The following is a 14,463-nucleotide window of genomic DNA, read 5'->3' on the forward strand; positions in this document are numbered from 1 at the left end:
AACTTCATTCTTGTAGACTGTGCTTTTTCTTAGTGTTTACACTTTCAGGTGAAGAGACCCATCCTTTTGGTTGACCTCCTTTAGCTCCCCCAGTCTCATGTAGCAAATCATTATGCACTCCCCTCTGGGGACCATGTGTGAACCCAGCCTACTAGCAGAAATTCTGAGAATTCCTATAAGGGTGGGGTAAAAATGCGTGCTTTCTCTCCAGTATTCAACTTTGAAGGTGCTCAACTATTTATTGGCATTTTTGGTGGCTCAGATGGTCAAGAATCTGCCCGTAATGTGGGAGACCCAGGCTTGATCCCTGGGTCAAGAAGATCCCCTGGAGAAGGGAATGGCCACTCATTCCAGTATTCTTGTCTGGAGAATTCCATGGACAGAGGAGCCTGGTGGACTACAATCTATGGGGTCACAAAGAGTAGGGCATGACTGAGCGACTCACACTTTCACTTTTGGATGTAAAATGGTTTAAGTTCACGTCATTAAGAGTGACCCACAGTGAGGTCCGTGGCTCCTTGCTAGGCCATGACTCAACCCTCAGAGCCCTCCTTTTGAATTATTTCAGATATTTTTTATCCCTGAGTATATAACCTGACCCTTATCCATATTAACTTAATCTGCCATCCATGTCCACGCACAGATTCATAGATGCCTCCTGATGTCTAGCCCCATTTGCTTGGTGCTTCACATCCAGGAAGAAGTTAATACCATTCCCAAACTGTATGGCTAAGAAAAATGACATCATTCTGAAACTGGGAAATATCACCTAGACTTGATCTTCCTGTTGCTTCAGAATTACTTAAAATTTGAGCTCTGCTGATGACTCAGAGATGCCAATTTTTATTCACATGGGGTTCTTCGCAAGGAGTTGATTGTCAAAGCCTTCTCATAACCCTCACACTGTTGACCCATTCTGGAGCAGTCTCTTATCTCTGGTATTAACCATTGACTAGTGGGGATGCTGAAGGGCCCTATAGAGAACTGATCACCATGGAGTAGTTTGTGGGAGTCCCTGAAGGATGGTATAAGGAGCAAGGGCTATAGCATCAGGCCAACCTGATCTGTTGACTCTGTGGTCTCCTGCCTGCTGGTCATGTGGCCACAGTCAGGGCATCTAACCTCTCTCAGGCTTTGTTTCCCTGTTCTCAAAATAAGGCCCGATAATAGTATTTATTCACAAGGTTGTTGTAAGAATCGAGTGTAATCACACATTTAAAACACTTACCACAATGCCTACTCCATGTGTGCTCAGTTAGCATTATTAATTCTTTAAAAGTCTAATAACCTCAAGCCTGCTCTTAAGTAGACCTGTGTGATCTTGGACCTCAATTCTCTCAGCCCCATTGCCCATCTGTAAAACAGAGTTGATATGAGGGTGAAATGAGGTGGCTGCTCTCTCAAACTTACTAGTGTAACATCTGACTCCTTTCAGTGCATTCCTCTGAGCCATTTTGGAGAAATGTTACAAAAGATGTATCTAGGTACCAACCAATTCAACTCATTTCTATTTAGATCACCTGTGAGAGAAAATTCAAAAAATCTTTTCTAGGCACTCAGGATTGCCAGGAGAAATATCAATAACCTCAGATATGCAGATGACACCACCCTTATGGCAGAAAATGAAGAGGAACTAAAAAGCCTCTTGATGAAAGTGAAAGAGGAGAGTGAAAAAGTTGGCTTAAAGCTAAACATTCAGAAAACGAAGATCATGGCATCTGGTCCCATCGCTTCATGGGAAATAGATGGGGAAACAGTGGAAACAGTGTCAGACTTTATTTTGGGGGGCTCCAAAATCACTGCAGATGGTGACTGCAGCCATGAAATTAAAAGACACTTACTCCTTGGAAGGAAAGTTATGACCAACCTAGACAGCATATTTAAAAGCAGAGACATTACTTTGCCAACAAAGGTCCGTCTAGTCAAGGCTATGGTTTTTCCAGTGGTCATGTATGGATGTGAGAGTTGGACTGTGAAGAAGGCTGAGCACCAAAGAATTGATGCTTTTGAACTGTGGTGTTGAAGAAGACTCTTGAGAGTCCCTTGGACTGCAAGGAGATCCAACCAGTCCATTCTGAAGGAGATCAGCCCTGGGTGTTCTTTGGAAGGAATGATGCTAAAGCTGAAACTCCAGTAGTTTGGCCACCTCATGCAAAGAGTTGAGTCATTAGAAAAGACTCTGATGCTGGGAGGGGTTGGCGGCAGGAGAAGGGGATGACAGAGGATGAGATGGCTGGATGGCATCACTGACTCGATGGACATGAGTTTGAGTGAAGTCTGGGAGTTGGTGATGGACAGGGAGGCCTGGCATGCCGTGATTCATGGGGTCTCAAAGAGTCAGACATGACTGAGCGACTGAACTGAACTGAGGTACTCAGGCCAGCACTTCCAACTCCAGTCTTTGGAAGGTAGAAAGAAGAATGTTTCTTTGGAAGGAGAGTATAGAATGCCCATTATGTTCTAGTTACAGAGACAAGTGGGCTTCACGAAAAGGCAGCGCCTGTAGATAAAAAAGTGGAGCAGCCTGGAAACAAAAGGCTGCTGGGAATACTCAGAGCAATGATTTCCTAAACATATGCAGAGGGACTGATACTATAAGGGGATTGAAGGCATAATAGGGCCTGGAGGAGTGCATGCTGGAAGTGATGTGGAAGAATCTGCAAAGCAAACAGGCTGAGAAATGCTTCTGCTACTGTTGCTTCCTTTTCTTTGTTCTCTTCTTCCTCTACTTCCTCTTTGTGAAATCACTCCAGGTGGTTTAACACTTTCTGTTTGAGTAGCAAGCCAGCCCACTCATGGTAGAGCATGGCCTCTTGAGGTCAGGCAAATCTGGCTGCAGTTCATGATTCCATCATTTGCCCTCTAAGCCTCAGTTGCTGCATATGTAAAACTGAGACGGTAATGCTTATCTCAGGGAGTCATTGTGAAATTATGTGAGTTGAGAGCCCAGCATGGTGCCTCATCCATGGAAGCTGCAGAAGAAATTCTGGTTCCCTTCTTTGCCTCCTGCCCACACTCAGCCTATCTCCTAAACAGATAGGCTCAGACTGATCAAACTGGTCCTTCTTTAACAGAAAAAGCTTTACCTGCCTTAAGACATTAGCAAATAGCAATTGGGTTGGGGATTTCTGGGAAGAACTGCATAAGAGCATGCAGCCTATGTTCGTTTGATTTGTAGATATATTATAATTACTTTTCACCACATGAAACCCACTTGAGGTACTTTTAAGCAAAGGAATAATGGTACTTTTACTCTTTTTCTCTCAATCCTTCTTTCTCTCATGCAAATCAGAAACATTAATCCTTTGTGGCTCCCCTGAACTCTCAGCTATAGGAAAACTCATCACCTAGCATTTTCCCCCTGAAAATAGCATAATTGTCAAAACTCATAACTTCTGAGTGCAGTTTCAACATTCTTATTGATAAGACAATAACCCAAGCAAACAACATTAGATGAAGTTACAAATCTGAACACAAAGTAGAGTGGAGGCATTATTTGAATGCGACGAATTAAAATTCTCTGTAAAGTTGCTCAAATTCTCATAGGCAGAACAGACTTTGGATAGAACTACTAGACCAAACCATTAAGTATCCTGGCTTCTAGTTCTTCTACCAGACATCTTTGGCATGGCCTAGTCACAAGATTCAGACTTCTTAGATCTTACTGCCCTTGGTAGAAAATGTGGATTGAGGTCCTGAGGTCAATTCAATCTCCTAGTGGCTCAGTCTTTTTCTCCCTCATTTTCCAATTGATGTCATGAAAGCCTCCTCTGAATTTTCTTTTATAAGCCATATGAGTGACAGCTAAAAGACACATCCCAAGCACAAAGATCAGTATTCTCTTTGTCTTTTTTATGTTCAGGTCAGAGCTCCTTGGAGTCACCAACAAACCTGCCTTCTCTTCCTCATGATTCTTTTGCATGGAATCTGACCTGGATAATGAAAGATTCCTTCCCTTTCCTGTCTCATCGCAGCCGATATGGTAAGTATATTTTGATAGTTATTTGTAATGTATAGTCACCATCTCATAATTAAAGAAGCTGTGAGTTGCAATTAGTGATGTATGGCCTGTCAAGAAGGAAGCCTTTCTGTGCCCTTAGTCTTCCATTGACAGCCACCTCCATAAGACCATTGCCCTCAGGCCTGGCCTCTCCAGACTGACAGCCGTCTTCTGTATCCTGAAGGAAGCCAAAGGCTTTGTGGCTGCCACATCTTATCCCAGCTGCCTTTATGCATGTGTGGTATTCCTGACTGCCCCTTACCCACCATGAGATGTAATACTTGTTTGCATTTTGACTGTGGCTTTCTAGATACATGGTTCTAATCCATGAGTGTCTCTATAGTGATCCCTTGAGAGAGGATTATTATGAGGGTCACAGGTCTTCTGGGGCCCCTCAAGTGATTCCCTGACATTTCAGTTCAGTTCACTTCAGTCGCTCAGTCGTGTCCGACTCTTTGACACGACTGAACTGAGCTGAAATGTCAGGGAATCACTTGAGGGACCCCAGAAGACCTGTGACCCTCAGAAGACCAGGGGCCCCTCAGGTGATTCCCTGACATTTAGGTACCTCCTTAAAAGTACCCAGACATGTTCCTAGATATTATTTCAGTTCATTTGATTCTGCAACAACTTTGGAAGTAGGTCCCATTTCATTTTTACAGATGCAGAAACTGAGCATAACAAGATCATACAAAATGGATTTTCTAACTACAGAAGCAGAATTCTTCCCTTCACTTTTTCTCCTAGGGAGCTACCTACTCACACTGTTAGGCTGAGGCCAGAATTACATGGTGTAGCATTCCTCATCCTCTGCCCTCATCCTGATAGTTCACAGAAGCTGGGCCTCTGCAGAGGAAAGGGAAGGTTTGGAGGAGAACTAATGTATTTCTACTTGAACATTTTTTTCTTCTCTTGAACTCCTCTAGGGTGAACCCTGTGAGGGCAGGCACAAAGCTCTGTTTGCTTCTCATTTTAACCTATCACAAAGAAGAAACTCATAGAGGATCGTCCATGATAAATGAATGCAGAGGCCTTCCGGGATGGAATTCACTCATCAGGCCTGATTCAATTAAATATTTATGAACCTAGTACAACTCTGAGTTCTAGATTCCCTTCTGGGCATATTTGCCTATTCTTGCCACCCGGTTTCTGCCCCTGGGCTTGAGCTTTTTAAAGTGCACCTAACAGAGATCTTCCATGTGCTAGTGTTCCATTTGTAAAGCAGTAAGTCTGGGTTCAGATTAACTGTAACTTTCAATTCAAACTTAAAAAATAAATGCATCAAAACCCCGAGGGCAGTTTAGAATGGTACTCTTCTAGGATGTTTCCTGCTACTCCTAAGCCGCCCCTGGTAGGAGGGGAAGGTCATTAGTTTTCCGGAGATTCCAGATAAAAATTACTTCTTGATTTTATTTAGGCCAGACACTGAGTGTCATCTTAGGATAAGAAAAGGTGTTTATAAATAATTGAAATCTGGTCCTTTGTACTGTTATTGCTTTGTAAACCCAGATTTGTGATAGAAGCAGTCTTTGGATAATGTTTTTGTATTTGCTTTCAAAGTCATTCAGTATTTCCACAATTTTTATAAAAACGTAATGTCCAAAAAAGTCAGGTCTGCTTCTTGCATGACACAGAGAGCATTGCATTTATTCTCTCTGAAACATCCGAAAAGAGGTTTCAGGTTAAGAGAAGAAAACCACTGGAGCTTATTTAAACTGCTAGCGCTCCACCATTTGACTCTAATATACCTACTTCCTCTTCCTGGGCCTCCCCTTTCTCATATATAGAATGAGGGTGCAGTGGCATGCTCCAGGGGGGAAAGGAACAGATAAGGGTGATTCCCAAGATTCCTTTCAGATGTCCCTTGTAGCCTGGAATCCTCAGGATTTCCCTTCTTGGCAGAGGAGAGAACCAAAACCATTGGTCAGACATTGCCCAAATGCTCAATGAGGTACGAAAGTCAGCACCATCATTGCTATTGATTCACAGGGTGAGAAGAGATGTTCTTGGTTGGTGGCTCCTTGATTGAGTGCAGTGGTAATTTCAGAGCCTTTTTGTCTTCTTCCCATATTTAATTCAGCTGAGACCATAGGACTTAGCTTTCTCCACCACCATCTGTGTAAGCCTGGCCCCGTGCCACATGTTAGAAGTGATACAAAAACAAACATGAGCGAGACTTACTCTTCCTCTCTTTGAGTTCACTGGCCAGAGAAACAGTTCTGTAGGCAGTTCAACCCATTGCACAAAGAGCACCTCTGGGGCACGGAGGTTGAAGACTAGTCCCGAGACACACAGCAGAGAAAACCGAAGGCTGAGACTCCTGTCGCCTTAAGGATGTTTGTGGGGCTCAGCCTGTGTCTATGAACCAAAGAGGCCAGCAGGCTCACTGGTTATAAATTCACAACTTTCAACTGCTGTGAAAGACATTTTAAGAAATGTTAACAACTTCATTAATTTTAAGACCTCAAACTTGGGCAGAGAGATTTGACTGGAAAATTTCTGCCCGAAGGGATAGTTCTTTAGACAGTAAGAAGCAACTGAGACTCAGCAAGTCAGTGTGGGCCCTGAGTGATGGAGCTTGGTGCTGGCTGGCTGTCCTCACCTGCACGCTGGGGTGAAGGTGGGAGGGAACGGCTGGTGGGGAGGTAGGAGGGGGCGGCAGGGGTAGGCTTCAGCAGCACAACCACAGGCATCATGACAGACAGTGGTGGCCAGCCCTCTCAGGCAAGCCGTCCAGGACTGAACTGAGTATGGCTTTCTTCTCCACTGGTGTTTTATGAGAAGAGACGAGGTGGATAGAGGCTAATAAGATTTACTCACCCCAGCCCGTAATTATCTGCTTGAGGAAAAAGTTTGACCTACCTTTTTGAAGTCTCCCCATATTTCTTCTAATTTACGTTGGGGCCTTTTATGTTGTGTAAAATATATTCTTTTCAATGGCATTTGGTATCAGATTCCAGCTCTTTCTCATCTTGTCCTGAATGATGGGAGCCTGCTAATTTCATCATCAACAAACAGAGCTGCACATTCTTCCCTCAAGGCTTTGAAGAAGGGGGGGAGTGGTGTATAAAGAAACAATTTTTTTTTTTTCCTTTTATCATCCAGCTCTGATGCCTTAGGACTTATTTATAGACTTGGTTAAAAGACTGGGCTCCAGCTCCCTACCCAGATAAAAATCTGTTTCATTTGGAAGCTCCAGGTAATAAGAGATTACAGGGTTTTGATCACCTTGAGTTCTAGAACCACAAAAGCAGATAATATTCCCCCCCAGCTTTAATTCATGTTTGCCATTCTGGGTTTAGGAAGAATCAGATGATGTTTTAAAGCAAAGTAACCAAAGTTTCTGCCCAAATGAGGATGAGAAAAAGATTTTTCATTTATTGGGAAAAGAAGTTTGATACTTTGCCAAACTTTTCCACAGCCCCCTTTCTCACTTAAGTGTGTTAAAAAATTGTGGTGGGTGAAAATTATTTTATATCCCACTTTGTAGAAATGTAAACTGAGGGCTCAAGATATTTATCAACCATGTTACCAAGTTACTGAGCTGGTGAGCATTAGTTGGGACTGAATGACCAATCTGATATCGAAGATCTGGGCAGCTCTAGGACCAAGACTTGATATCCCCAAATTGAGACTATTCCTAGGAAGCTAGGGTAATTCACCTCTTCCTAAATGTGAATGTAACCGCCCCCAACCCAGGAGCATGGGCAGTCTTGCCTCCCCTACTATCGACTCTGGTTCAGTATACCAACAAGGTGTACTGAAGTCTTTACCCCCACTGTCTGTGAGTATGACCTTAGTTTAAAATAGGGCCTTCGTAGATGCAGTTGAGTCCACACTGGATTAGAGCGGGTCCTCATCCAATATAACTGATGTCCTTGTAAGAAGAGAAAGCAAAGATACAGACACAGACACGCAGGCTGAACATCATGTAATAATGGAGGCAGAGATTAGAATGATGCATTTGCAAGCCGAGGAATGCCAAGGATTGCCAGCAACTGCCAGGACTAGGAGAAGTCATTGGACAGATTCTCCCCTACAGCCTTCAGAGCATGGCCCTGTTGATGCCTTGATTTCAGACTTCTGGCCTCCAAAACTGTGAGAGAATAATTCTCTGCTATTTGAAACCAGCCATTTTGTAGTATTTTGTTATAACCGTCCTGGTAAAATAATGTAGTGTTTCATCCCTCCAGTCCTCCAATGTCCAGAACACTGAATCCTGGAAAAGAAAGGTTCCTGCCAACATTTCAACATCAGAGAACAACAAAGTCATTGTTGGACTTTAAATAAAAGTTCTATTAAAACTTTGTCTATTTTCAAGCGCATTGGGACCCATCCAATTCAGGGACTGGTGTTTTTGGAAACAAAGAAAGATTAGACTTTTTAATTACTTCCCTTGCTGCTGCTACCACCATCACCAGTCTTGTTAATGTATCAATTTCTTTGATTGAAAAGACTGAGCAATTTAAATCTCTTTCTCAAAAAAAAAAAAAAAAAAAATCAACCTACCCCAGAATAAAAAATGGTAAACAAAAAGCCCTCCAGCCCCCCGTGGGATACACTTCATAGCTCTGGCAGGAAGTCAGTTTGATCACATTTCTGAAATTACACACGTGACGTGGCTGGCCATGATCTGACATACTGCCCTCAAGAGCCTGGCGTTTTCAGTGAAAAGCAGCTCCACAAGGGACCCTAGTGGGCCCTTGTCACAGCTGATGCTTTCTTACCAATTCCTCTGCCCTGAGAGGCCAGGCCTTTTCCCGTTCTCTTCCCAGTCCACTGAGCCAGGAAGTCAAGTTCATTCCTTGTCCGTGCCTCTGTATTTTTCTCTATTACTTGATAAGCACACGGCTCTGGATGTCGTCACCAGAAAGACTGAGTCCTGTAGGGAAAAGCAGTACCAGCCGTCGTACAAGACCAAGAGCAGGCAACATGTGTCACCATGAGGACCAGTGACCTGCTGGGAACCAATGAGCTCAGTCTGTGGAAATCAAGTGGAAAGTAGTTGGCTTAGATGTTTTGAGAGATTTGTTTAAAATGCTCTACTCGATCATATCCTTTGCCTTTAAAATAAGGACACATAGATCCACTCAATAAATACCAACGAATTACCTCTATGTTAATGGCAGACTGAAATGGAAAGGAATCAAGTCAGATTAAAAGGTAATAAAAAATAATAATAAAAGAATAATTGACCAACTGACACAAAAGCAAGAAAGGCAAATCAAAAGAGATCCATTTAAAATGACTGTCACAGACAGAGTGGGAAAGAAATTAACAAAAGGGAAAGAGTGAGATGGGTGAGGAACAGGGACAGACTGACAGATAAGCAATGTGGAGAGCATCACTCAGTGTTGTGTGGTCTCCTGGTCATGCATTCATGCTCCTGTGAACATAGTCTCAGCTCTCACGCCTGGGAAGGTGGCTCCCCAAAGCTTTCTCTGATCTTGAGCATCATCCTCCTGAGAGCTGTTTCTGCACCCCTACTTATCTGCCTGCATCATTTCCCCCTTAGTGTGTCTGTGACACACAAGAATGGGATAATGGATATAAACAATCTTTGAGCACTAACTGTATGCCTGGTTCTGCTCTAGGCATCAGATCAGATCAGATCAGTCGCTCAGTCGTGTCCGACTCTTTGCAACCCCATGAATTGCAGCACGCCAGGCCTCCCTGTCCATCACCAACTCACGGAGTTCACTCAGACTCACATCCATCAAGTCAGTGATGCCATCCAGCCATCTCATCCTCTGTTGTCCCCTTCTCCTCCTGCCCCCAATCCCTCCCAGCATCAGAGTCTTTTCCAATGAGTCAACTCTTTGCATGAGGTGGCCGAAGTACTGGAGTTCCAGCTTTAGCATCATTCCCTCCAAAGAAATCCGAGGGCTGATCTCCTTCAGAATGGACTGGTTGGATCTCCTTGCAGTCCAAGGGACTCTCAAGAGTCTTCTCCAACACCACAGTTCAAAAGCATCAATTCTTCGGCGCTCAGCTGTCTTCACAGTCCAACTCTCACATCCATACATGACCACTGGAAAAACCATAGCCTTGACTAGACGAACTTTTGTTGGCAAAGTAATGTCTCTGCTTTTGAATATGCTATCTAGGTTGGTTATAACTTTCCATGCTAAATACCAATAGCACAAGAAGTCTTGAGGATGAGGCAGACCTGCCTGCTATAAGACAGGTGCAGTAACAGAGGCATGTCCAAAGCTCCCTGGAACACAGGGAGGGAGAGCCAGTTCTGTGAAGGACTTCGGAAGGTAGACGTTCAGGAGACAGGGACTGCTGAGCTGGGCCCTGGACCCTGGATGCCACTGAGATCTCTGGGAAGGGCTTTGCAGGCAGAGGGAGTGAATGTGCAGTGGGGTGATGAGAAGCAGGTCAAGCCCAGTGACTCAGGGTAAAGATGGTCTGGGAGAGAGGAGCCTGGAGAAACAGTTACTTCTGGGTATACTAAGTGTTTAGATATGATCCTATGTGTGAGGCATAGGCTGGAAAAGGAAGGGCAGGAGGGGAACCTAGGAGAGATTCCAGCTATAAGGTGAGAATGACTAGGTTGCCCTTGTAGGAGAGTCCAGCTTGAGTAATTGAGTAGATGAAGATCCCACCATCAGAGGATGGAGAAGGAGAAATACTTGACAAGGAGAGGTGGGGACTATTACATCTAGAGAGAGGAGACAATGGCGAGACCTGTATTGAACCAGTTACATTTGAAGTGCTTTCAGGACACCCAGGTAAAGATGGTCAGTAGAGAACTGTACATCTGTCTTGGCTTTGAGGAGACAGGTGTGATAGAGAGTGGTTAGCACAGACTATGATGGAGGCTGTGATTGAAGAGGAGCATGACAAACAGTCAGAGGTGGAGAAACTGAAAGGATAGGAGGAGAACCAGAAGGTGGAACAGCCACGGGTTCCGAAGGGATGAGAATTTTACATGCGGGAGTCACCAGCAGTGTCAAAGCTGCCTAGAGAACAAGCACTGTCATTCCGGTAAATACCCTTTCTCTTTTACATTCCCCTCCTTCCCCTGTGTTTCCTTCTTTCTCATTCCATTTTGTCCCTGGTTAATTTGTTTTCCTTTCCTTGAACCTGTCTCCCTAGATCCTACTGCTCTAGCTTGCAAAGCCCAGCTCAGTCCCTGCTTTTACCTCAGGCCTTTTTCTGAGTACCCAGGCTACACTGATGTTTCTTTCTCCCTGTAATTTTTTTTTATGGAGAAAGTTAATGAAAATTTTTGATAATACTAGGGTTGCATCATCCCCCTCTTGAAATCTGAAAAGATTCTGACTTGTATAGGGAACGGTTTTTTTCTTGAGCATCCCAAATTCTCCAAGAATCCCATCTCGTGATACCCGCTCCACAAAACCTGGGGCTTTCCTGATGTTTCTAATGAACCAAATTACTTTCCTAATTTGTATTTCATCCTTTTTATGGTCCAACTGTAAACTAGGTCACCTGTTAAAGCAGTCACGGATGGGTCTAATTTATTCAACCCAAGGTAGAGATGTTAAATATGACTTTTCATCTATCTATCTATTGTACATTCATTCATACAGTGGGTGTCTACAGTTTGCCAAGCTCTTTGCTCCTGCCCCTCATAGAGATTCTAGCCTACTTTTAAAATTTATTTATTTCCTTTTTAATTAATTTATTTTTAATTGAAGGATAATTGCTTTGCAATACTGTGTTGGCTCCTGCCATACATCAGCGTGAATCAGTCATAGGTATACATATATCCCCTCACTCCTGAACCTCCCTCTCACCTCCAGCCCATACCGCCCCTCTAGGTTGTCACAGAGCACCAGGTTGAGCTCTCTGTGTCCCACAGCAAATTCCCACTGGCTATCTGCTTTATGTATGGTAATGTGTATGCTTCAGTGCTGCTCTCTCGACTGGCCCCACCCTCTCCTTCCGCCACTGTGTCCGCAAGCCTGTTCTCTGTGTGTGCGTCTCCACTGCTGCCCTGCAGATAGGTTCATCAGTTAGCCTAGTTCACTTTTATCATAGGTCACAGGTCTAAGGTGGTTCTGAATATCCGTCTGAATGGTGCTGCTTAAACACTTGTGGTATGATTGTTTTGTATCTGTACCCCTGGATCTGATGAACTGTCAAACCTATAGGAAGGTTTACTTGGGAAATAAGACTTTCAACTTTAGCAAAGATACTGTCTGCCTATTAGAGTGTCTTTTTGGAAACCATGTAGTGAGCATTCACACCCCACAGCTAGTGACCAAATTAACCCCAAATTAGGACAACCTACAAGGTTGTAGACCTCACTGTTCCCATCTTCTCAGCAAGAAAGGTTATATAATGTCTTTCTGCAGCACTTTGCATGTCTGTGTCACACTTTCTTCATATCTTAGTTATGTATGACCCTGAATCATCCTGATTCCTAAACTGGAAGCTCTTAGAGGTCAATAATCCACATCCTGTTTCCTCTGCATCCCCAGTGTTTTCTTAAACATACCCTGGATGAAACTACAGCATGTGCTGAACGGTCCAGGGGCCAGCCAGGAGTATACTCAAGTCCCTCAGTTCCCAGCCATTTCTGCCCCTGGGGATCTCTATTTTAGTAAAAGGTATGGATGTTCCCTTAAGCCCTGTTACTCCTAATGTCGTATTAATCAGGAAAGACATGTGTGTAAGGGGAGAACAGTTCCTAGGCTGGACATATTTTCATTTAGAAAGAAAAGCTGTGACTTTAACTACTTAGGGCAGGCTTTTTTTAAAAAAATCTCAATCTGAAAAAGCACATTCAGCAGACATGAGTGAGCTGAGGAATTTTTGTTTTGACAGCTTTGGGACATCTGAGATATTGTATACAGAGCATTTCTAACCAGTCTAGAAAGACATGTGTCCAAAACATATGCAGGAAAATGACTGATCAACAGTGATAAAAATGAGAGGAAATCCTCTTAAAGTGAAATGTTATGTGAAGAGCTACCTCAGGGGCAGAACTTCATGACAGAACAGACCTCAGATTAACAAGACTTTAACCAGCTCATTTGAATAGATGACTAGAATAATTTGGTCTGTGAGAAATTCACAGAAATGGTGAGCTTTCGGGGCCCACAGCAGTCTCATCAAATAGCCTCATCTTACAGCGGGTAAATTAGGCACAGAGAGGTCATTGATCTGCCCAGCGCTAGTAACACAGCTGAGATTCAGACCCAGGCCACCTGCTTGACAGACCCTACAACTGTCCCCTGCTCCTGCCCCCTGGGTGGTGGTTGATATTTTCTCAGTACTTGAGCTACAAAGCATTTCCTCACATGTTACTCCCAAATATTGCTTTACTCACATTATCACTTTAATTCTATGGGTCTCTGTCAGCCTGGTGGTTCTTGCTGCCCTAAAGGTTACATCAGTGTAGGGTCAGTACCATCCTGATGTGGGTAAGCTCACATACAAGCTCAGTCTAGTTGCTTCGCCATCACCTGGAGAGCTTCTTTTTAAAATAATTTTTAAAATATTTGTTTGATTATGTATTTGGCTGTGCCAGCTCTTAGTTGCAGCAAGTGGGATCTCCGATCTTCGTTGCGTCATGAAGGGTCTTTTAACTGCAGCACGCAAACTCTTAGTTGTGGCATGTGGGAACTAGTTCCCTGCCCAGGGATTGAACCCAGGCTCCCTGAATTGGGAATGCGGAGTCTGAGCCACTGAACCACTGAACCACTAGGGAAGTCCCCTGGAGAGCTTAAAAACAAGATTCTGGGATGTGGGGACTGTAGGATTGGGCTTAGAAACCATAGATCTTTCATACACCTCCTAGTTGCCTATTAAAATCTCCTCTGTGACATGGAAGCAAGACATCTTCCAGCCTCTGTTTGAATGATGGGGAAGAAGCTCAGTTGGGATCGAGATGTGAATTTCATTCTCAGCTCTGATTCTTAAGAGTGTTGTTATTTTACCATCAGTGACAACCACCGTCTTTGATTCTCTTTGTCATCTGAAGAGTGGGAATGGTCATGATTCCTAATTGAGAGCATCACTGTCAGGATTAGCTGTGAGGACAGAGTTCCATGTGCTGGAGCATAGTTGCTTCCCTAGTGCTCTCTGAAGAGGAATGAGAGCTGCTCCAGTGAGGGGCCAATAGCCTGCATTTTGGTGGCATGACTATTTGCTAGAATATTTTTCCTTAAAACTCTTTAAGTCCCTTGTTTTGTCCTCTGGAACCTGAGATCACTTTATCCTGAACCATGATACTCTCTGAGCTGGGATTTAATGCTGAGAAGTCCAGCTTCAAAATCCACATGACTCCATGAAAATAAGCAAACTACTTCCTCACCCTCCCTGGAATAACCTCATTCCTTCCTCTATTCTTAACCTTCCTAGTTAATCTTTATCATCTGTCAAAATCCTTTCACCCTTCAAACTGCAGCCCAAAAGTTGCCTCTTCCATGAGCCCGTGATCCTTCCAGGCAGGTCTCTCTTATTCTGTGTTCCCATGGCTTCCCCAG

The 14,463-nt window shown here is 43.8% G+C and overlaps 1 protein-coding gene across 1 annotated transcript in view; it reads left to right on the forward strand.

The window, feature by feature from the left end:
• The window catches only part of ALK (ALK receptor tyrosine kinase), a 733,751-nt gene that overhangs the window by 224,775 nt on the left and 494,513 nt on the right, over positions 1-14,463 (forward strand). Inside the window, exon 2 of the mRNA XM_027555753.1 lies at positions 3,863-3,982. Coding sequence (XP_027411554.1) covers positions 3,863-3,982 — 120 coding nt within the window. The remainder of the gene's footprint in view (positions 1-3,862; positions 3,983-14,463) is intronic.

Source organism: Bos indicus x Bos taurus, chromosome 11 (genome assembly GCF_003369695.1).
Source record: "Bos indicus x Bos taurus breed Angus x Brahman F1 hybrid chromosome 11, Bos_hybrid_MaternalHap_v2.0, whole genome shotgun sequence".
Lineage (NCBI taxonomy): Eukaryota > Metazoa > Chordata > Mammalia > Artiodactyla > Bovidae > Bos > Bos indicus x Bos taurus.